This window comes from Pristis pectinata, chromosome 24 (assembly GCF_009764475.1).
Source record: "Pristis pectinata isolate sPriPec2 chromosome 24, sPriPec2.1.pri, whole genome shotgun sequence".
Lineage (NCBI taxonomy): Eukaryota > Metazoa > Chordata > Chondrichthyes > Rhinopristiformes > Pristidae > Pristis > Pristis pectinata.
The window spans coordinates 17,057,203-17,079,530 of NC_067428.1; the positions used below are offsets into that span (position 1 = coordinate 17,057,203).

The 22,328-nt window shown below is 47.0% G+C and overlaps 1 protein-coding gene across 1 annotated transcript; it reads right to left on the bottom strand.

Annotated features, from left to right (window-relative positions):
* Positions 1-11,829: 11,829 nt before the first annotated feature.
* Positions 11,830-16,551, bottom strand: sac3d1 (SAC3 domain containing 1). Its single transcript, XM_052038007.1, has 2 exons — positions 15,916-16,551; positions 11,830-13,023 (listed from the first exon to the last, which is right to left on the bottom strand). The coding sequence occupies exons 1-2, from the start codon at positions 16,460-16,462 to the stop codon at positions 12,545-12,547; spliced, it is 1,026 nt and encodes a 341-aa protein (XP_051893967.1). The 5' UTR covers positions 16,463-16,551; the 3' UTR covers positions 11,830-12,544.
* Between the last annotated feature and the right edge of the window lie 5,777 nt (positions 16,552-22,328).

Consider the following 22,328-nt stretch of genomic DNA (forward strand, 5'->3'; position numbering starts at 1 on the left):
GTGTGGGAGGTGCTCTGCATGAATTCTTTAAACAAGGACATATTGCTCACCAGTTACCACATAGACTAGACCAAGTGAATTCTTGGTCAAATGGTGATGAGGTCCAAGATGATTGGAGCCTCGGCTGACAGACTTAGAGCACACACATGTGGGCACACATGCTCACACTCACAATTTAAGCAGGCGGTCACACTCTCATTTAGTCTCTTTCATTCCAAGGAAAATAACCCCAATATGTGCAAATTCCCCTTAATGCTGAAATTTTCCAGCCCTTGTGTCTTGCTGTTAGATCTCTGTACAACCTCATATTCCCTCTTGTTTCCCCCCTCCCTGATGCCGTTCACTGGGATATGGTATGCTTAATCTTTTGCATGTCCATATAATCTGATTACCCTTCACTGCCTACTCTGCCCATCTCTCTGGTCCACACCCCTTTTTTCTTTTTATTTGTTTCTCCTCTACCATCTCAATCACATTCTGTCATCTCTTCAATCTCTTCAGATCACCTTTCATTTCTCCCTTCTCAGAACCCAGGCTCCACTCAATCCCTGTTCACAGGGATTCTGCTAGCCTGCAGCTTCTGATTGGCTCCTCAAGGCCTGCTCCAACTCCTCCAACCCCTGACCAACCTTCCACCATCGTCTCTCTGCCAAGGTACCAACAATCTTTTCATGTGGGACAAAGGCCATGAGAAGGATAAGAATCAGCATTCTCTCCCTGGACAATATCTCCACCGTTACCCCTAGTTATTTCCAATGAGCAGGCCATGCCATTCACATGCCCAATGCCAGATTCCCAAAGCAGAAACGTTACCCCATTCCCTGATACAGGAAGGGACTGCCAGATGGACAGAGGAAAGGATAAGAGAATGTGTACAAAATCTCCTTGAAAACATGCAACAACTCATTGACACCAGAGAATCCCTGCCCCATGACTGTTCAAAAAGTGAAGGAGTATCTTGGATGGCACTGAGGACCTTGAGCTCATGCTGCAGGAGCCCACAGCGTAAGTGGTGGATGGAGTGAACCACCTCGAAAACCACCCATCAGGCTCCTCCTGCCCTATCTGTGAAACGCTCCGCCATTCCCACATTGGCCTCATTACTCACCTCAAAACCCAAAGAACCAGAGTGGAATCAAGTTGTCCTCAATTCCAAGGGACTGCATAATAATAGGACAACAATTTCTTTTCATCCTCCTTGTGCTCTATGACACAGTCTGCTCACTGCCCCTCTCTTTTTCCACTAATACATCATATCCCATCTGGAGCATCTCCAGTGAGGCCTTGGCTTCCCACTTGCCCTTCGCTCACTCTGAACACAACACCCCCCCAGCCCATGATCTATTCTGCCTAAAGCAGCATTTTGTTTCGGCTCCACTGCTCTGTTTGCAAGTTGAACATCTAAAGTATGAATTTCAGATTCTGGGGTAGTCTCCCATATGTGGCAGAGTCTCCCCCTGCTGCTCAACTGGTGAAACAGCTGCTGCGCTGTGTCCAACAGGGAGGCAGGTTAATCCACCCCTCTGCTCTGTGCTATGGCCTTGAAACTGTGCATAACCACCACCAACCACTCTCTCCCACCATTCATTTCTCTCTCATATTTATGCCACTTTGCTTTAAATGTGGCTCTGTTGTTCACCTCAGCCTCTCCCTGTGGCAGTGAATCCAGATTCTCCCCACTCTCCTCCTAATTCCCCTCTGGATATTTTGCTAACATTGATGGGATTGAGTCCATCCATTTAATGCATTCAGTCCTAAGATATGAATGTACTGGCAATCTTGGCATTTATTTTCCATCACTAATGAGAAGGCAGGTAAGAGTCAACCACATTGGCCAGACTGGGTAAAAGCAGCAGATTTCCTTCTCAGGACATTATTGACCCAGATGGGATTTGTGACAATCCAGTGGATTCATGGTCATTACTTGCTTTTCATGCCAGATTAGCTGAATTTAAATTCCAAGCTGTAGTGGTGGAATTTAAACTCATTTTCCCAAATTATTAGCTCAGTAGCTTTGCCATCATACTGCTGCACCCAGGGCCCACACAACAGTAACTTGTCTTTATAACAATGTAAAGAATAGGAGCAGGAGTAGATCAATCAACACCCTGTGTCTGTGCCACCATTTAATGAGATCATGGCTGATCTATTACCTCAGTACCACTTTCCTGCACTATCTCCATTTTTATTCACACAACACTTTAAGTCAGGCAATAGACTGATTCAGAGACAAAGTTGAAATTAGGCTTGATCATAGATCACCTAAAGAAAGAGAAGCAGAAAGGAGGGAATTCCATAGTTTATGACCTTGACATCTGAAGGAATGGCTGTTACTGCTGGAGTGATTAAGTTCAGTGATTGTCTTGAGGCCAGCACTGGAGGAGCACAGAGATCTTTAGTAGATGGAGCTCTGGATGAGGTTACAGAGCTAGGGAGGGATAGAGACCATGGAGAGTTTTGAATGCAAGGATGAGAGTTTTGGAATTGAGACATTGCTTTAACAGGATCCAGTGTGGCAATAAGCAGAGGTGTAATGGGCAATCAGGACTTGGTGTGAGTTAAGATGCAGTCAAGGGAGTTTTGGAAGAGCTGAAGTTTAGAAATAAATGGAGACCTGGCCAGGAGTGAGAGTTCTATACGTCCCATGTGTAATGAGTTGTATGTAGAGCATCCACAGTCACTGTGTAGAATAACACCAGCTAGCATGATAACACGAAAATTGACTAAACATTTAATCTAGCTAATTTATTTTGATGGTGTTTATTATGAGAAGAAATATTGACCCCAGAATCTGCAGCAAGCAGATCTGCAGACTAGCTCAGCCCTAAGATTGGCATTGTTGAGGTAACTATTGCCCACCATTCGAGTCATTATGCCTGTGCCAGCTCTTTGCAAGAACTCCCCAGATAGTCCCACTACCTAATCTGTCTCCATAACCATGCACATCTTTTCCTCCAAGTAGATATCCAATTTTCCCGTGAAAATTCCCATTCAAATGGAGCCACAGCTGACATTGTTCCTGTTAAAATCTGAAACAATTTGACCAAATCAGCCCTTAAACTTTCAGTTTCCAGGTAGTACAAACCTGGTTTCTGCAATTATTCTATAAGAAAATTTACAATACAGAAGAAGACCATTCAGCCCATCCTGTCTGTTCAGGTCAAACAAAACACTTAATCCCACCTTCCAGCACTTGGTCCATTGTCCTGAAGGTCAGGATTCTTCAAGTGTTCATTCAGATTCTTTTTAAATGTGGTGAGGGTTTTTGCCTCTACCACCCTTTCAGCAACTGAGTTCCACAACCTGCTGGGTAAAAAGACTTTTCCTCATCTACCCTCTAATCTTTCTACCAATTTAAGGATGCAATTGTGCTGGAGAGTGTGCAGAGGAGATTCACCAGGGTCTTGTGTGGACTGGAGCATTTTAGTTATAAGGAGAGTGGATAGGTTGAGTTTGTTTTTTCTGGAGCAGAGGAGACTGAGGTGCGACCTGACAGAGAGATAATACAATTATGAGGGGGATAGACAGAGTAGACAGTAAAAATCTTTTTCTCATGGTGTGTGTGTCTAAGACAAGAGGGTATAGATTTAAGGTGACTAGTCTCTGACTATCTACTCTGTCTATGCCTCATAATTTTATAGAGCTCACCCTCCTTTGCTCCAGGCAAAACAAACCCGGTCTATTCAATCTCTTCCCAATAACTAAAGTCTTCCAATCCAGTCAACATGGTGAATCTCCCCTGCACTCTCTTCAGTGCAACCATATCTTTCCTATAGTGCGGTGACCAGAACTGCATACAATACTCCAAGTGCAGTCTAACTCGTGTTTTGTAAAGTTTTAACATAATGTCCCAAATCTTATACCCCAAACTTCTTCACCTCCCCCTCCCCCCCTCCCATCTACCTGTGCTGCTACTTTTAGGGAACTCTGAACTTGAACCCCAAGGTCCCTCAGACCATCAACATTCCTTAGCACCCTACCATTTACTGTATATGTCCTACCCTTATTTGACTTCCCAAGATGCATTACTTGGCACTTTTTGGGTTAAATTCCATCTGCCAAGGATCTGGTCAACATTCCATCTGATTTATATCCTGCTGTAGCCTTGGACAACCTTCTTCACTATTCATAACACCACCAACTTTCATGTCATTTGCAGATTTACTAATCATACCTTCTAGATTAACATCCATGTTCATAATAATAAGGGTCCCGCTGCCAATACCTGCAGTACACCACTAGTCACAGACTTTCAATCAGAAAAGTTTCCTTCCACCAATACCCTCTGCCTCGTATCACCAAGCTAATTTTGGATCCAATTAGCCAGCTTGCCTTGGATCCCTTGTACCTTCTGGATCAGCTTACCATAGATTCTAGAACAATTTCCACAGATGGGAAGTTAATATACATGTAATCACGCTGTTTAAGAACTCAGGGTGAGAGGAAACAAGGAACTACAGACCAGTTAACATGACATCAGTGGTTGGGATGAGGTGTATTTGGACTTTCAGAAGGCCTTCAGTAAGGTACCACACAAAAGGTAATTAAACAAAACTGATGCACATGGAGTTGGGGACTGGTGCAGATCGAGGACTTGCTAACAAACAGAAAACTTTCAGAGGGTAGGGTCATTTTCCAGCTGGGAAGCTGTGATTAGAGGGGGGCCACAGTGATTGGTGATGGAGCCTCAGCTGCTCACAGTCCATATCAATGATTTGGAATAAGGGGACCAAATGTAATATATCCACATTTTCTGATGAGACAAAGTTGAATGTCAGTGTGGGTTGTGACAAAGCTGAGAAGCTTTGGTTGGATATGGACAAGCTAAGGGACTGGGTGAGGATGTGATAGATGGAATGTCAGAGGTTTCTTTCATGGTGAGAGATTGAAAAGTCTTGGTGTTCAGAGGGACCTGAGTGCCCTTCAATCACTGAAAATTAATGCGTAGTTAATGGAAGCAGTTAGGAAAGCAAATTGTATATTTTTATTACAAGAGGAGTTGGGTACATGAGTAAAGGTATCTTATTGCAACCATATAAGGCCCTATTGAGACGTACTGATTTGTTCTCTCTACGTAAGGATGGACATGTGATAGGATACAATGGAGCTTCGGAGAGGATGGAGGGTCTGAATGAGGAGAGATTAAGGACCCTCTAGTTTTTAGAAGAATGAGAGATGATCTCATTAAAACATACAAAATTCCTATGGCACTTAACAGAGTAGGTGCAGGGATGATGTTAGGACAAGCATAAGGGTGGGAGTAGACCACTTAGCCCAGGAAGCTTCTTCCACTATGCAGCAAGATCAATAGCGGATCTTCTATCTCAGCACCATTTTCTTGCCCTATCCCTATATTTCTCAATTCTTCTAATACACTGAAGTCTATTGATCTCGGTTTTGAATGCAATCAATGATTGACCCTGCACAACACTCTGGGTAGAGAATTCCACAAACCTTTGAATGAATATATGTTATTTCAGCCCTCAATGATCTTGCTGTTATTTTGAGACCACGACCCTGGATCTGTGTCAGCAGCTGGGAGAAACATTCTCCTCATATCCACCCTGTCAAACTGTCTAAGAATTTAATGTGTTTCAATGAGGTCATCTCTCATTTTTCTAAGCTCCAGGGAACAGAGGCCTGGCCTACTCAATCTTTTCTCATACGTCAGACCTGCCATCGCAGGAGCCAGCCTGTGCATCTTATGCTGCACTCCTTCCACAGCAAGTACACAATACTCCAGGTGTGCTCCTACTCTTTTACTCAAGTACCCATGCAATAAAGGTTAGACTGGCTTGAATCAAGCTTTAGAGTCACAAAATAAAAGGGCAGCCATTCAGGAGTAAAATGAGGGGTTTGAATTGTTAGGATCCTCTACCCAAAGAGGGCTTTAGTCGCTGAGCTTGTTAAAGACAGATTGATCTTTGAATACTAAGGGATTCAAGGGATATGGGGTTAGCGCAGAAAAGTGGCGCTGAGGTAAAAGATCAGCCGTGATCTGACTGAACAGCATAGCTGGCACAAGGCTCCTCCGGCTGGTTGTACGGTTCCTGGAGAGACAGCCCCACCAACTGGTAACTACGGGAATAGCGCTGCTCGGTGGTGTCTGCTGTTGGACCCACCTGTTTAAACGGCGATCTCATACATTTGAATGTGGTTCCCACTCCGGTAAAAATTCCGGGTGGTGGAGACTGCAGGCACCAAATTCAGGCAGCAGGTGGGGTTTTGACCAATATACCGGGAGTGTTTGTAATATGAAGTTGCTCGAAGAAATAAAAATGCAAACGTGAATTTCATTCTAAGATTCAATCTGTAACATTTCTTTCACCTGTTCACCCAACAGCGCAAATAAAACAAAAACTGGTCAAAAACTGTTAGCGCATTCAGCCCTTGAGACTGTTCAATCATTCAGTTATCTTCACTCGGTTACCTTAACTCCATATTAACGGCAAAAAAAGAACCAAAGGGAAGTTGTTGCAGGGGCACAGGGAAATAAGGAGAATGGAATGGGAATAATGGGACTGCTCCCACGGGAACTGACATGGACCCAATGGACCAAATGGTCCCCTGCACCATTATCAATGTAAGAGCAGAGGTGTTCTGCAAGGTGATTTTTTTAACCTCCAGTGCAGAGGAGACCACATCATGAGCACCGAATGCAATGTAATGCAACTGGAAGAAGTGCAAGTGAATTGCTGCTTCACTTAGAAGGGGTGTTTGGTTCCCTGGAAAGTGTGAAAGGAAGAGACAAAGGGGCAGATGTCGCAATAGCATAGGAAGGTGCCATGTTGGTGAAGATGGAAGTGTGAACAAGGAACTGCAGAGAAATCGTCCCTTTAGAATGCTGAAAGAGGAGGAGACAGGAAGACATGCCTGATGCTAGTACCTCAGTGAATGTGGAGGAAACTGTGGAGAGTGGTCCATTGAATGTGGAGGCTCATGAAGTGGAAGGGGAGGATAAGAAAAACCCGATCCTATCTCTGGGTGGGAGGAGGGGGGTGAAAGTATAAGTGTGGAAAATGTCCAGGCCATCTAGTATCCTTGGGATTCAGTGTTGAATTCAAAAATTCCAAGATTTTTCTTTCTTCTTTTATTTTCCAGACCTGGGCATCACGGTGAAGGTCAGCATTTATTGTCCATCTGTAACTTATTTTGGGAAGGTGCTGGTGAGCCACCTTCTTGAACCATGGTGGTCCTTCTGGTGAAGATATTCTCACAACATCCTTGGGTAGGGAGTTCTGGTATTTAGACTCAGCAGTGATAACCAGTCCTTCCAGTTTGTCGCAGAACTGGCCAGTTCTGAAATAAAGTCATCAACTTGTAATGCTCTTTGCCTCTTTCCACAAACACTGCCTGGGCTTTCTCACCATTCTCATTTCTTTCAAATTTCCAGCAGAAGCTGTACTCTGTATTCCACAGTTCAGGCTTCATTTGTTTGTCCATTTTTCCCTCTATTTACACCTCATCCAGACAGTCCGGCCACCTTTACCACCCACTCTTGGCCATAGTGTGTTATTTGTCTCTCTTGGTCTTTACCCTGTCATTTCTTTGTTTTCTCTGTGTTAATTTTCTATTTTTTCCTAGTTCTCATGAAAGACCAACAATCTGAAATCACAGCTCTGTTTTTCTCTTCACACATGCCGAATGACCTGCTGAGTATTTCCAGCAATTTTTGTTTTTATACTAGAACTTCAAGCATCTGCACTTTTTTGGGCAAAATTTACAGTATCCATTACTCAGGACATAGTAATCAGGCATTTAGAAAATCATGATAATAGACAGAATCAATGTGGTTTTATTAAAAAAAGTAAGTTTGACAGATCCAAGAGAGTATTTTGTGGATACAACTAGCTGGGTAGATAAAGCATGTGGTCACTTTGTGGAATGTGGGTGGATGTGGCTGGCAAGTCCTAATTGCCTTTGAGAAGGTGGTGATGATCTGCGTTCTTGACTTACTGCGGTTATTCTGGTGAAGGTACTTCTGGTTTAATGTGGCAATTTTGATACAATTGATTAACTTGCTGAAGGTAGTTAATCATCAACTACATTGCTATGAATCCAAAAACACATATAAGCCAGACCGGTAAGCACAGAATTCCATCCCTGAAGGAAGGATATTAGTCACCATTAATGAGATAATTCTTTGATTTAATTCCAAGGTTATTCAATCTAACTTCTACAATAATCATTATGGGATTTGATAGTCTGCCAAGAGTTTTGGATTACTAGTCCAGTAATTTAACCACTATTCTGCTGTTCCTTACCCTGTATGGAGCCAAAAAAAGATTTCCCACTCATGGATCCAGAGAGAACATCCGTCTAGTCTGTAACTTCATCCATCTCCCCCAAGAAACTGGTTTGGCATTTATCTTCCTCTTCCTAAATAAGAGGTTTTTAAACAAGGTGAACATGAAATCATCTTTAGAATGAAGTGCATTTGGGGTGAGGATGCATTTTGTCACCTGGATTCAATTTCTGTAATAATCGAAAAGCAAAATATCTGCAGGTGCTGGGAATCAGCAATGAAAGCATATAATGTTGGAAACACTCTGCAAGGCACACAGCATTTGTGGAGAGGGAGAATGTCCTGGAACGTTGGCTCTGTTTGTCTCTCCACAGATGCTGCCAAACCTGCTATTTCCTGCATTGTCTGAATGTAGTTCCATTTCTGTACACTGTCACATTTTGGCAGAGTTTTCCATGTCAGGACAATTATACTCCATTAGCATGATGCCATTCCCGTGCTCCCTTAGAAGGAGGTGGATGGGACCATCCACAGGAGCCAGGTATGGACATCAGCCTGTCAGCTTGCATTAATGATATATTGGAGACACAAGAGTCTGCAGATGCTGGAATCCGGAGCAACAAATAACCTGCTGGAGGAACTCAGTGGGGTTGAGCAGTACCTGTGGGGCGATGTATCAGCTCAAAACCCTGCATCAGGAGTCCTCATCAGGAGCCCTAAATGCAGGGTTTCGACCCCAGAATGTCAACAATTTCTCTCCTCCCAAAGATACTGCTCAGTCCACCAAGTTCCTCCAGTAGATTCTTTGTTGCTCAAATATACACTGCTGCTCATGGGAGCAAATCCCATTGACTTGAAGAGGATGTGCAAATGTTAGTGGATTTTTCTGCTGAATCCTCCACCAAGATTAACCGGGTGTGTCAGTGGTGGACGGATGCCCTTCTGTTGGAGCTCAGGCTCTTTGCTTGGAACACCACAGACTTCCTCTATCTGGGAATCCATTTGAGCTTTGCCAAGGAAGCATTGTGGTGATTGGCAAGACATGGAGGCTAAAGTCACCAGCTACCTAAAGGTGGACAGGATTGCTCCAAATGTTGTATGACAGGGGCTGAGCATTGGTCAGGAATCAACTGGTAGCTTTATGCTGTGGAACCAGTTGGTCACTTTAATCCTCCCCTTCTTTTGTTGCCAAGGTACAGAGGAAGCTCACCGACTTATACACAGGCATTTACTGCACATAATGAGGTCATTCAGTCCATCATATCCATGACAGTCAAGAAATTGACTTTAGATTAATCTCACTTCTTGGTCCTTGGGCCTTGGGGACAAGAGGAAACACTGGTCCTCTGCTGCAGTTTGGGTTCTCCCAACTGGGGGCAGTATTGGGCCACCGGTGTGTGTGCACACCCAGGCTGTGATTCTCCACCGTTGGACCCTGCAGAGATACCTGTATGTGAGGCACACATTGAGATGATGTGCATTGACTAGGCACTTCTTCCACCAGGTGCACAGCCTCTATGATGACTTCTGTGGACCAGCAGAGGGGTTTCTCTGAAGAACTTGAGAATATTTAGCTGGGAATTGATCAGATGTGAGATAAGGGAATATTGGGTTATGCTGATAGAATTGTCTGAGGAAAGATTAGCGAAGGTTTGAGCAGAGAACAAACAGCTGAATGGAATGGTTAGGCTGAATGACGCATTGAGTGCCATATTTCCTACTTGTGTTCACATTTATGTTTGTGGGATCTTGACGTAGAATCCATTCTAATGGCCAGTAGAAACCTTCTTTAGAAAGGCAGAGATTAATCAGAACAGTCAGTATGGATTTGTTAAGGAAGGGTTATGTTTGCTGACCAGATTGAATTCTTTGAGAAGGTATTAAGGATGGTCAATGAGGGCAGAGTGTTTGATGTACTCTACATGGATTTTGCCAGGGCTTTTGAAAGGGTCACAAAGGTAAAAACCCACAGAATTCCGGAGAGAGGTCAAATTGGATCCAAAATCAGCTCAGTGGCAGGATGCTAAAGTAATGATTACTGGGTGATTTTGTGAATGTAAGGCGCACAGGGATGGAGTACTGAATCCCTCAGTATTTGTAATGTATTGATTTAGATCTAACTGTTGGGGACTCAATAAACAAGTTTGCAGATGACATAAAAAATTGGCCACATGGGTGACTGTGAAAAGAAAGCTTCCAGGTAGGTGCGGATGGTCTGGTCAGCTGACCAAACAAAAATAGCAAATGAAACTTAATCCAGGAGTGTGAAATAATCCATTTGGGGAGATGCAACATGGAATATACAATAAATGGGAGAATACTGAATAGTGTGGAGGAACAGGGGACGTTGGAGTGTCTGCGTAAATATCCTTAAATTAACAGGCCAAGTCAATAATGTAATTGAAAAAGAAAATGGAGTACTATCCTTTTATTAGCAGGGAGGTTGTGCTGGAACTGCATGCAACACTAGACAAATTGAACTTGAATACTGCATACCACATCACAGAAAACTGCACTGGAGAGAGTGCAGTGGAGATTTATGAAGATGTTGCTGGGACAGGAAAATTGTAGCTATGTAGGAAAGAGGCAAAGTGAATTTCTTTGCAACAGTGATGGCCAAGATATGGAACACTAAGAAGGGCCTGGACCTATTTTCAGTAGCAGAGGGGTCAAAAAGCAAGAGCCATAGGTTTAAGGTAATTGGTAGGATTAGAGGGGAAATGAGGAAACATCTTTTTATCCAGAGGGTAGTAAGGGTCTGACACTCTCTGCCTGAAAAGGTGGTGTTGGCACCTAAAAAGCATTTGACCACATTCTGCGGTGTACTTGAAGAGCTATGACCTGCAGGGCTACAGACCTAATGTGGGAAGGCAGATTAGGCTGAACCAGCTCTTTCTTGACCAGCACAGTTACTATGTTCCAAATGGCCTCCTACATTGTAAATTTTCCATAATTCTATTCTCTGAAAAGTTAGTGTTGTATTTTCTAGATTTCTACAGGGACTACACCACTAAAGTACTTCATCAGTTGTCAAATACTCAGTTGTTCCCAGGACGTAAGAATCTTTTCACAGAGTCACAGAGCACAGAAACAGGTTCTTCAACTCATTGAATCTACACCAACCATCAAGCATCCATTTTTGCTCTAATCCATTTTGTTCTCCCCACATTCCCATCAACTGCCCCCACTCCCGATTCTCCCACTCACCTACACACTAGGGGTGATTTCCAGCAATCCGCACATTTTTGGAATGTAAGAGAAAATCTGAGCACCTGAAGGAAACCCATGCAGTCACAGGGAGAACATGCAAACTCCACACAACACCGGAGGTCGGGATTTTACCTGGGTCGCTGGAGCTGTGAGGCAGCAGCTCTATCAGCTGTGTCACTGTGCCATGCATTTTCTATTTTTGTTCGTTTTCATCTCCAGATCAATTTTCAAGAGGCAGCCTTGGCAAGCAGAGGGGTTGGTTTTCATTATTAACATCACAGAATACAGCAAAAGAAACAAATGTTAATTGAAAATATCTTTAATATACAATTCTTTACAAATAGAATGACACAAAACTTGTTACAACAGGGAAAGCTGTTAGAGGGATAGTAAATTATGGGGAGATAGAGAGTGGGAGGGGAGATAGAGAGTGGGAGGGAAGATAGAGAGTGGGATTGGAGATAGAGGGAAGTACACACATGGCAACCAATCTGCTTCACTTCTCAAGGGAGCTGCACACTCAGAGAATGAGTCCAGCTAATTAGTGGACAATAAGAGCCCACATCCCACAAAAACAAGCAAACGTCCTGGCATCTGGTCAAGGTGGAGATAACAGCACGGAAAAAAAAAAGCACATCCTACTTCAGCCAGCACCAAACACTCCCAGGCCAGGTATGGTACAATTCAGATACGCAGTCAAATACCTCCAGCAAGGGACAACTTGAGTTAGATGCGGAGGAAAGGTCGCTCTGCACTGTCCCATCAAACATCTCTCAAATATAGTATATACTGATCAGGGTTGGATAGAAACTAAAGTTCCATCTACAATAATGCACCCAGCAGATGAACAGCACAAGTTAGATGCAGAGCGAGTTTCCTTTATGCAGTCCTAGAGCTGAGAGAGCAACCCTCGGACTAGTCAGTCTAGGTTTAGCAAAGTTCACCTGACTGTAACATCCTCCGTTACCACCCCCAGTAGGATCTTCATAGTAAAAGATTGGATGCCTACAGCCATTAGACCATCTGGATGACCCTCTGTGTCCAGGGTTGATCAAAAGGCTTTCTCAAAAGGTGAAGAGCTCTGCTTACTCAAAGCTCAGTTGCTGTCATTTTGTGGCCTCGGATGATGTTTGACCTTGTCTTATCTCCTTGCTTTTTGATCACCAGTTCCAGCTCTTCGAGCCCGGGATTGGTGTCAGGGTCCTTGTAGCTGCTCTTCTGGAAACACACCGAGTTACCTGTCACCTGTTGGCCGTGTCGCTGGCAAAGGTCGGTGGCTATGTCCTGAGAGTCCACAGCCAGCAGCTCCGCCAGGGTCTGGAGAGGGTAGCGGCAGTTGCTGCAACTGTAGCCGTGGCTAAATGCACGGAGCAGTCTGTGCCGGAGCATTGGGATGTGTCGGTAAACGGCGCAGCTCTCCAGGAAAGGCAGGCGACGCACCACACGCAGGCAGCGCACATAGTTCCCCTCAGCCAAAGCCTGGTTAATGGTAAACGCCATCTTCATCTCGGGCGAGTCTTTGATGTGGGCAGGCAATTGCAAGGCACGATGGTAGGCTGCATCCGATCCTGGGGACGCAAGACAGAGTCTGTGCTCGCTGCACAAGAGGGAGTCTGGGCTCACATCTCTCCCACCAACCCCTCACCATCCCACCAACCCCTCCCCTTCACCCCTGACCATCCTCTCAATCCCTCCCCCTCTCTCCATGACACTACTGCTTCCACCCATCCAACCACTCTCAGTTCTGCTGAAGGGTCTTCAACCTGAAACATTACCTGTTTCTCTCTCCACAGATGCTGCCTGACCTGCTGAATGTTTCCTGCATCTGATTTTTTTTAAATTTGATTTTCATTCTCCCTTCCTCGCCTCTCCCTCCACATTGACCAGCTCCCTTCTTCACACAAAACCCCACCTCCTCCCCACACCCCACCCCATCCCCTCCTCTCCCCACAACCCCCCCACCTCTCCGCAGCCTTCACCCCCCTCCACAACCCCCCACCCGCTCCTCCCTCCACAAACCCCACCCCCTCCCCTCTCAACACCCCCAACACAGAGGGGGGTGCATTTTTGATTAAGGGGAACAACACAGCAGTAGTCAGAGATGAAATTACTGAAGAATGATCCAGTGAGGCTTTATAGGTGGCGCTGAGAAATAAGAAGGGGATGATCACCTTGGGGTTGTATTATAGGCCCCCAAATAGTCAACAGGAATTAGAGGAACAAAAATGCAGGAAGATTGTGGAAGCACTTTGGGATCAGTGACCATAGCTCTATTAGTTTTAAAATAGTTATGGAAAGGGACAGAACTGGTCCACGGGTTCAAGTTCTAAATTGAGGCAAGGCAAATTTTGAAGGTATGAGACAGGAGCTTGAAAAAGTTGATTGGAGTAGGTTGTTTGTAGGCAAAAGGACCTCTGGCAAGTGGGAGGCTTTTAAAAGTGAGATAGTGAGAGCTCAAGGTCTGCATGTTCCTGTTAGAATGAAGGGCAAGGCTGGCAAGAGTAGGGAGCCCTGGATAACAAGAGATATTGAAGCCCTGGCCAGGAAAAAGAGGGAGATATGGATCAGGTACAGGCAGCTGGGATCAAGTGAATCCATGGAGGAGTATAGGGGCTACAGGAGTGTATTCAAGAAGGAAATCAGGAGGGCAAAAAGGGGGCATGAGATAGTTTTGGCAAAGATTAAGGAGAATCCAAAGAGATTTTATAAGTATATTAAGGAAAAAAAGAGTAACCAGGGAGAGAATAGGGCCCCTCAAAAACCAAAGTGGACATCCATGTGTAGGGCTGCAGGAGATGGGCAAGGTCCTCAATAAATATTTCTTCTCTTTTTATCACAAAGAAAGACAAAGACTTGGTAACTAGGGAAAGTTAATGGGGATGTCTTGGAATAGTCTGTATTACAGTAGAAGAGTTGCTGGATGTCTTAAAATGTAGGAAGGTACACAAATCTCCAGGGCCTGACCAGGTATATCCTGTGGGAGGCTAGAGAAGAAATTGCGGTTGCCCTGGCTGAGACATTTGCATCATCATTAGCCACAGGTGAGGTGCCGGAAGACTGGAGGGCAGTGAGTGTTGTGCCTTTATTTAAGAAGATTTGCAAAGAAAAACCTGGGAACTATAGACCAGTAAGCCTAACATCTGTCGTCGGTAAGTTACTGGAGAGGATTCTGAGGGATAAGATATGCATGCATTTGGAAAGACAGGGGTTGATTAGGGGTAGTCAGCATAGCTTTGTGCATGGGAGGTCCTGTCTTATGAACTTTATTGTGTTTTTTGATGACGTGACCAAGAAGGTCGATGAGGGCAGGGCGGTAGGTATGGTCTATATGGACTTCAGTAAGGCCTTTGATAGGTTCCACATGGTAGGCTGCTCTGGAAGGTTAGATCGCATGGAATCCAGGGAAAGCTGGCTAACTGGATACACAATTGGCTCGATGGTAGGAAGCAGAGGGTGATGGTGCAAGGTTGTTTCTCGGACTGGAGGCCGTGACTAGTGGTGTGCCACAGGGGTTAGTGCTGGGCCCATTATTGTTTGTCATAAGAAGGTTATCAAGAAATACAGGGGGATCTTGATCAGCTGGGTAAGTGGGCCGAGGAATGGCAAATGGAGTTTAATTCAGATAAGTGTGAAGTGTTGCATTTTGGAAAGCCAAATCCGGGTAAGACTTTCACAGTGAATGGTATGACCATGGGGAGTGTTGTAGAACAGAGGGACCTTGGAGTTCAGATAAATGGTTCCTTGAAAGCGGAGTCACAGGTAGACAGGATGGTGAAGAAGGCTTTTGGCACATTGGCCATCAATCAAGGCACTGAGGAGAGAAGTTGGGAGGTTATGGTGCACTTGTACAAGACACTGGTGAGGCCGCACTTGGATTATTGTGCTCAGCTTTAGTCACCCTGCTATTATAAAAGATGTTATTAAACTAGAAAGAATGCAGAAAAGATTTGCAAGGATGTTGCCAGGACTCAAGAGACTGAGTTATAGGGAGAGTTTGGACAGGCTAGGGCGTTTTTCCTGAGAGGTGATCTTACAGAGATAAGATTTCTTTGTTAGTCACATGTATAAAATCATGAGGGGTATAGATAGGGTGAATGCACTCAGTGTTTTTCCCAGGGTTGGGGTATCAAGAACTAGAGGACATAGGCTTAAGATGAGAGGGGAAAGATTTACTAGGAACTTGGGTAACTTTTTGTTTACACAGCATGTGGTACCCAAACTGAATGAGCTGTCAGAGGAAGTGGTTGAGGTAGCTACAATAACAACTTTTAAAAGACAGTTGGATAGGTAAAGTGTGTTGGGAAAAGTTTAGAAGGTTATGGGCCATACGCGGTCAAATGGGATGGGCATCTTGGTCGGCATGGACCAGATGGGCCGAAGGGCCTGTTTCTGTGCTGTATGGTTCTATGACCCCCGCCCCCCTCCTCCTCCTCCTCCTCCTCCTCCAGTCCTCCACGTACCCAAGTCGTAGAGCAGTGCGAGGGCCTGGAACTCCGCCCGGTTCTCATGCTCCCCCTCGCTGTAGATGGCGAGTAGGCGGCTGAAGCACTCTCGGACCTGGGCGTCAATGGAGCCGGGTTCCCTGGGCCGGGGGTCGCAGGGCGGCGGGCGGCCGAGCCAGAACGGGCCGGCGAGCAAGAAGCGGAGGCTCTGCTCGAGGATGGCGGCGGCCGGGCGGCCCCCGAGCCGCTGGGCGGCCAAGTCCTGGCGGACGCTGCGGAGCCGGTCCACCACGAAGTCGTGGACCAGGGGCCAGGGCTCGGCCTCGGGGCCGTGGCCGGGCTCGGCCCGCGGCACCACCCGCTCCACCAGGTGCCGCATGGTCTGCAGCAGCACGGCGGGCGGCCGCAGCTCCTCCGGCGCCGCCGCCTCGCAGCCTGCCGCCGGCCGCCTCCACTCCTTCACCGCTGCGCCCGTCGCCAGCTCCAGCCGGTGCAGCCGGCCCTGCTTCTGGCGCTCGGACCACTCCCGCTCCGGGCACATCCCGGGGCAACACGCAGGCCTCATCGCATCGGAGGGAGGAGGGTGAGGGGGCTTCCCTGCGCCGGGTAGGGGGCCGGTTGCCCTCCGCTACTTCAGGCCTCGGCTTCGCCGCAAACCCGAAGCCCCGGCCCCGGCCCCGCCTCCCAGTGGCGATGGCGGGAATGACAGCTTTCATCTCTCAATTCCCCCCATGGCCCCCCTCACAATCCCCATTCATCTCAATCCCTACTCCCTCATTCCTCATTCCCACCTGAATCCCGCATCGAATCCTCCCTCAATTCCCATTGCCCCCATTCTAATTTCCATCTCTATTCCCATTGCCCCCGATATTCCAATTTCGATCTCAATTCCCATTGTCTCCTCCCTCGATTCCCATTCCCCTCCCTCAATCCTCATTCCCATTGCTCCTTCACAATCCCCATTCCCATCTCAATCCTTCTGGCCTACTCCCTCATTCCTCATTCCCACCTGAATCCCACATCGAATCCTCCCTCAATTCCCATTGCCCCCTCCCTCAATCCCTATTCCCATCTCAATCCATCCTTGTTCCCTTCCTTAATCCCCATCTCAATCCCTTGTTGCTCCCTTCCTCAATCCTCCACCCACTCCTCCCTCACTCCCGATTACTTCCTTAGTCCCTCTTTTCCCACTCCTTTAATCTCCCATTACCCCCTCAATTATCTCATCACCCCATTATCCAATTCTGACCTCTCTTTTCCCACTATTTCCCCTTGCATTAATTTTCACCTACTCCCGCAGTCTTTCATGGTAGGAATTCTCTACTACCACCACCCCCCCCCCCCCCCCCCCCGCATTTCAACAGTTCAGTTTATGCCTTTGATGCAGCCAAATGTCCCATGGGAGCGATTAGCAAACCAAGGCACATGGGAGATATTAGAACATGCGACAAAAAATGACCAAAGTTGTGGGGTTTGGGTGGGGGGCGGGGAATCTAACAGGAGGGAGAAATCAACAGATATAGGAGGGACTCCCCGAATTTAGGGCACATACAGTTTACATAGAACATAGAAGAGTACAGCACAGAACAGGCCCTTCGGCCCACAATGTTGTGCCGACATAGCTAATTCCTTCTACCTGCAGAAATCCCATATCCTTCCATTTTCCTCTCATTCATGTGCCCATGCAAGCCCCTCTTAAAAGCCCCCAATGAATTTGCTTCCATCACTCTATCAGGCAACGCATTCCAGGAATCCACCACTCTCTGAGTAAAAAACATGCCCCTCACATCTGTTCTGAACCTATCCCCTCTCACCTTAAATGCATGCCCTCTCATAATGGATTGCTCAATAATGGGAAAAAGATATTGCTTGTCTACCCTATCTATGCCCCTCATAATTTTATACATTTCCAACAGTTCACCCCTCAGCCTCCACCTCTCCAGAGAAAAGAGCCCAAGTTTGTCCAGCCTCTCCTGATAGCACATGCCCTCTAGTCCAGGCAGCATCCTAGTAAACCTCGTCTGCACCCTCTCCAAAGCCTCGACCTCCTTCCTGTAGTGAGGTGACCAGAATTGTATGCAATATTCTAAATGCGGCCTAACCAGAGTTCTATAGAGATACATCATAACTTCTTGACTCCTGTACTCAATAGCTTGATTAATGAAAGCCTCCTTTACCACCCTATCTATCTCTGTAGCCACTTTCAGTGAGCCATGGATTTGCACCCCAAAGTCTCTCTGCTCTTCAGCACTGTTAAGGGTCTTGCCCTCAAGAGTGTACTGCCTCTTGACATTAGTCCCACCGAGGTGCAACACCTCACATTATTCCGGGTTAAACTCCATCTGCCATTTCTCTGCCCACATCTGCAACTGATCTATATCACGCTGTATCCGTCGCCAGTCTTCTACACAATTCAGAACTCCACCAATCTTGGTATCATCAGCAAACTTACTATCCCACCCATCAACATGCTCATCCAGGTCATTTATGTACATCACAAACAGCACAGTACAGGTCCCAATACAGATCCCTGCAGAACACCACTACTCACAGGCCTCCAGCCCAAATAAGTCCCTTCAACCACTACCCTCTGTCTTCTGTGGGCAAGCTAGTTCTGGATCCACACAATTTAGGATCACCAGTCTGGAGCAATTAAATTCAGGGAGCTTTAGACTAAAATTGACGAAATTGTTGGGCTGGAAGAGATTACAGAGGTAGAAAGAGATTGAAGAGATCGGGTCTATAACCTATTTACATGTTGCAACCCCCTATTGAGGCTGTTGGAAATTGGAAATCTCCGTCTTCACCACCCGTGCCAGAAGTTCACAAGCTACGTATCTTTTTTACTTTTCAGAAACGGGCCTGCTAATTCCACAACTTTCTGGTTTTATTCCTCTAAAGGTTTGTTGATGCTTGTTGGTGTGGGCTAGCCATGAGTATTAATTGACCACATCTCCTCTACCCTGGCCAGGGTTGTGGGTATCGGACCGGGGTCCAGTGAAAAGCAAACTACTGGGACTTTGTACTTAAGGTGTTTTTTTTTATTCCAAATGCTGTTTTAATGTTAAACTTGCATCGCTATTTTTAGAAAGGAATAAAGTACTAAGAGATCGTCCCTCTTTACTCTAAATCCCTCCCCAGTTGCAACTTTGTGACTGGTAAACACTTTCATATTGCAGCAAGGGGTTTGGCGAACACACATCGGCGGTGGTGTCCTCGCGATTCCCGTTGTCGGCTCTGTAACTCTCCGGACTGCCCATTATTATGCTGACTGGTGACTCACGCCAGTCCTCTCCTGAATCCGCGTCGCTCTCACTGTAGTCACTGTGCGAAATTTCTTCCAAAAAGATCTCTGGATACTCCGAGCTTTGCCATTCTCCGTCCTGCACGTCATTCAGTTCATCTGTCTCATTCTCACTGATACCCTCTGTTAAAAACTTCCTGATCTGGTAGCCACGATAGGCGGCTTGGATTCTGATGGCAGCTTCTGCCTGCTTCCGAATCTGTGCCCGGGTCTGATAGCCCTTCCAGGCAGCCTGAATCATCAGGGCCGCTTTCACCTCCTCCTGGTACCGCTTTCGAGTTTGCAGTGACCTCTTTTGAGATTCATGATATTGGTGCTTGAAGTGGCCAGTTTTGGGCCGAATCTTATTGGAGACCATCTCAGTACCGTACGATGATGTTCCAGTCAGGTTCTTCCTGGATGCGGCCACCATTGGTCTCGGGACATCTACACACACCGTGCCATCGGCTAATATCATTCCCAGTGAAGGCATCGCTCTCTGGCGCAAGGATGTATTTGAGTGGGTGGACGTCAATTTGACATCTCCTGCGGAGGTTTCCTCGCGTTCCCGATCAGTGTCTCCATCGGGGAGGTCATGAAGAAAGGGCTTGAAGTAAATGTCTCTCTGTCTTTCTCGATACAGCCTTTCCTGCGAGTTGGTGGCGTGGACCCCAGAGTCAGGTGCCTTGTATGTTAAGGTAGTGCCACCAAAGTCCAGACCATTGGAAAGGCCCTGTTGGTTGTCTTTGGTTGGACTAGCTGAACTCAAGAGACACGACTTGCTTGGTGACCCGTAGGCGGACATCGGTTGCATTGATGTGGCAATTTCAAGCTGTTTGGCTTTGTTGATGAAGTTGGAAAGAGTTGACGGTTGTTCCTCCAGAGAGCTAATATACCTAATCAGTTTCCTGTTGAGTTCGGGACTGGTTGATGTGGAGGACACCATATATTCCGACTTGGTGATTCTACACACAGACTCAGTCGGCCTTTGAGAATAAGGACTTACACTTCTGTTCAACGGATAGAAGTTCTCATCTTCCATTTCTATATTTGTACCATAACTGTACCTGGGTCTTCGCGAATGGGGTGGCCTGCTTCCTTGAGTTTTCTCCTTTTTCTCTGTCTCGGGAAACCTGTCCCTGTGTTTTGCCACCGTCTGGATCTCTGGGAAGACCCCGTTTCCCCAATTCTCCAAACTCTTCCTTCCTCCTGCTGTGACGACGCCCCCCTCGCCGTTTCCATGGCCTTTGTTCACCGCAGCGCTCCCAGTTTCTTGACCATTCCAGGACTCTGGAGTGTTGACGGCCACCGTGTTTTTTTCCCTTGAACTTTTTCGTGTCTTTCTCGCCAGAAACTCGGGAGACAGAGGGACGTCCCCGAGTCCGCTTGGTATCTGCTCCGCGGCCACAGCGGACTTGGGGTGTGTCCTGGACATGGTGAGTTCAGCGTCCATTCTCTGCAGGATCTCCGGCTGAATGTTACCCAGTTCCTTCGCGGCTGCCTCGCCCTTCAGCTGATCCTTGGACAAACCCTTGTGCTTCAGGTGTTTCCTCCTGACCTCGGGACTTATGATGTTGGTCATCACCGTGTACTCCGTCTTCTGCGAAGTTCTCAGGTTGGGTTCGGCGGGCACGCAACAGGGGCCCGAATGTTTCTCGAGGTCGTACCTGATCTCTTCTGCTTTCTCCGTGCTGGCCCGGTAGCTGTACTTTGGGCGGCGCGACGAGGGGTTTGTGTAGGGATCTCCCCAACTGTCCCTCGTCTCCGAGACACCCCCGTGGCTTTCCGACCCTCCTTGTCTGGGATCTGCGTACTCTCCGGGGAGACAAACCTTCTCCCCTCCTCCCTTACTGTCTCTTTCTCCCCTGTGACCACTGTAATACTTGTCTTCCCGCGACCTCCCCTTCGAGACAACCTCCGCTGCCGTCTCTCTGGGGGTCTTGGAGATGGTCTTCAGTTTGTCATCATCCCGAGCAGTCAGTATCTCTTCATCAGGGGGGCGGAGCGTGTGCGCGCTGTTGCCGTTCCCAATGTCTTCCTTAGAACTCCTCCTAGATTTCCTCTTGCTGTGTTCGGCCGATGCCCGGGTGTCCGCCTGTGGATTCGGGGTCGGGCTCTTGGTCTCCAAGGAGTGAGCAGCCAACTCGGACATGTAGAGGTGGACAGTGGGGCTCTGGCGACTCTCTGAACGTTTCCTGTTCGGATCTTTGCCTTCGGGCCGCGCTGCTTTATCGGGGCTGCGGTGCCCGGTGTGATTTACCTTGGGCTCCGGGTTGCTGAGATTCGAGTGCATGATGTGGGCAATTCGGCAGCTCGGCTCCGTGAGGGACTCCGGCGAGGGGCAGTACTGTCTCTCGTGATGATACTTAAAGTCCTCCTCTTCCTTCTCCATGGCCCGGTAGCTGTACTTTGGGCGGTGTGACAAGGGACAGATGTAAGGATCCATCCAGCTTTCCCACTCCTCCGAGGCCGTTCTGAGGTTTTCCGAACCTCCCTTTCTCGACTCTGGGTGCGTGCCTGGAAGAGAAAGGTGCTCCGGCCGGTCGAGGATCTTCTCCCCACCACCCTTGCTGTCTCTCTCACCCCTGGACTGGCTGTGACCTGTGCCATGCTTGTCATCCCGCGACCTCCCCTTTGACCCGGGCTCGGCCGTTGATCCTCTGTGATGTGCCGCGGCAGATTTAATGGATTTCCCGGGTTTTTCCTCCTTAATGATCAAATTGTCCTCCTGGCAGCTCAGTGGGGTCTGGGCGAGGATCACCGAATTCCCATGGTCCACTATTTGTCCTGAAAGCACACACGAAGCTTCCCATTAGCAAATGTTTAACATCCCCGGTCCCACGAACAGGAAAGAGCAAAGCTCTTTATTCAAACTGAATCAGAGATTAAGTGATGTTGCAAGCCCTGAATTTGAGTATAATATTAATGTAATTTCTTGCTTAAATACGGTTGTCATATTGGAAAGTTTCTTTGTTGAAGCTAAAGTGATGACGGATTTCAGGTAGGAGGGTTCATAATAGAAATGAGCGCGTTAATGGTGATTTGATAAGAAGCTCTCAGACTCCGAAGAGTTGTGATACAGTAGATGTCACGACTAGGTACGAGGTATCAGGCACCCCCTAGATAACGCGAGGCAGTAGGATTAGTC

What these genes read in the sequence shown, in the direction of transcription:
- sac3d1 (XM_052038007.1), bottom strand. Translation starts at nt 16,462, where the DNA reads ATGAGGCCTGCGTGTTGCCCCGGGATGTGCCCGGAGCGGGAGTGGTCC. An exon ending in CGCACTGCTCTACGACTTGG is followed by an intron (nt 13,024 to 15,915) that starts GTACGTGGAGGA and finishes TTGCGTCCCCAG; the next exon opens with GATCGGATGCAGCCTACCAT.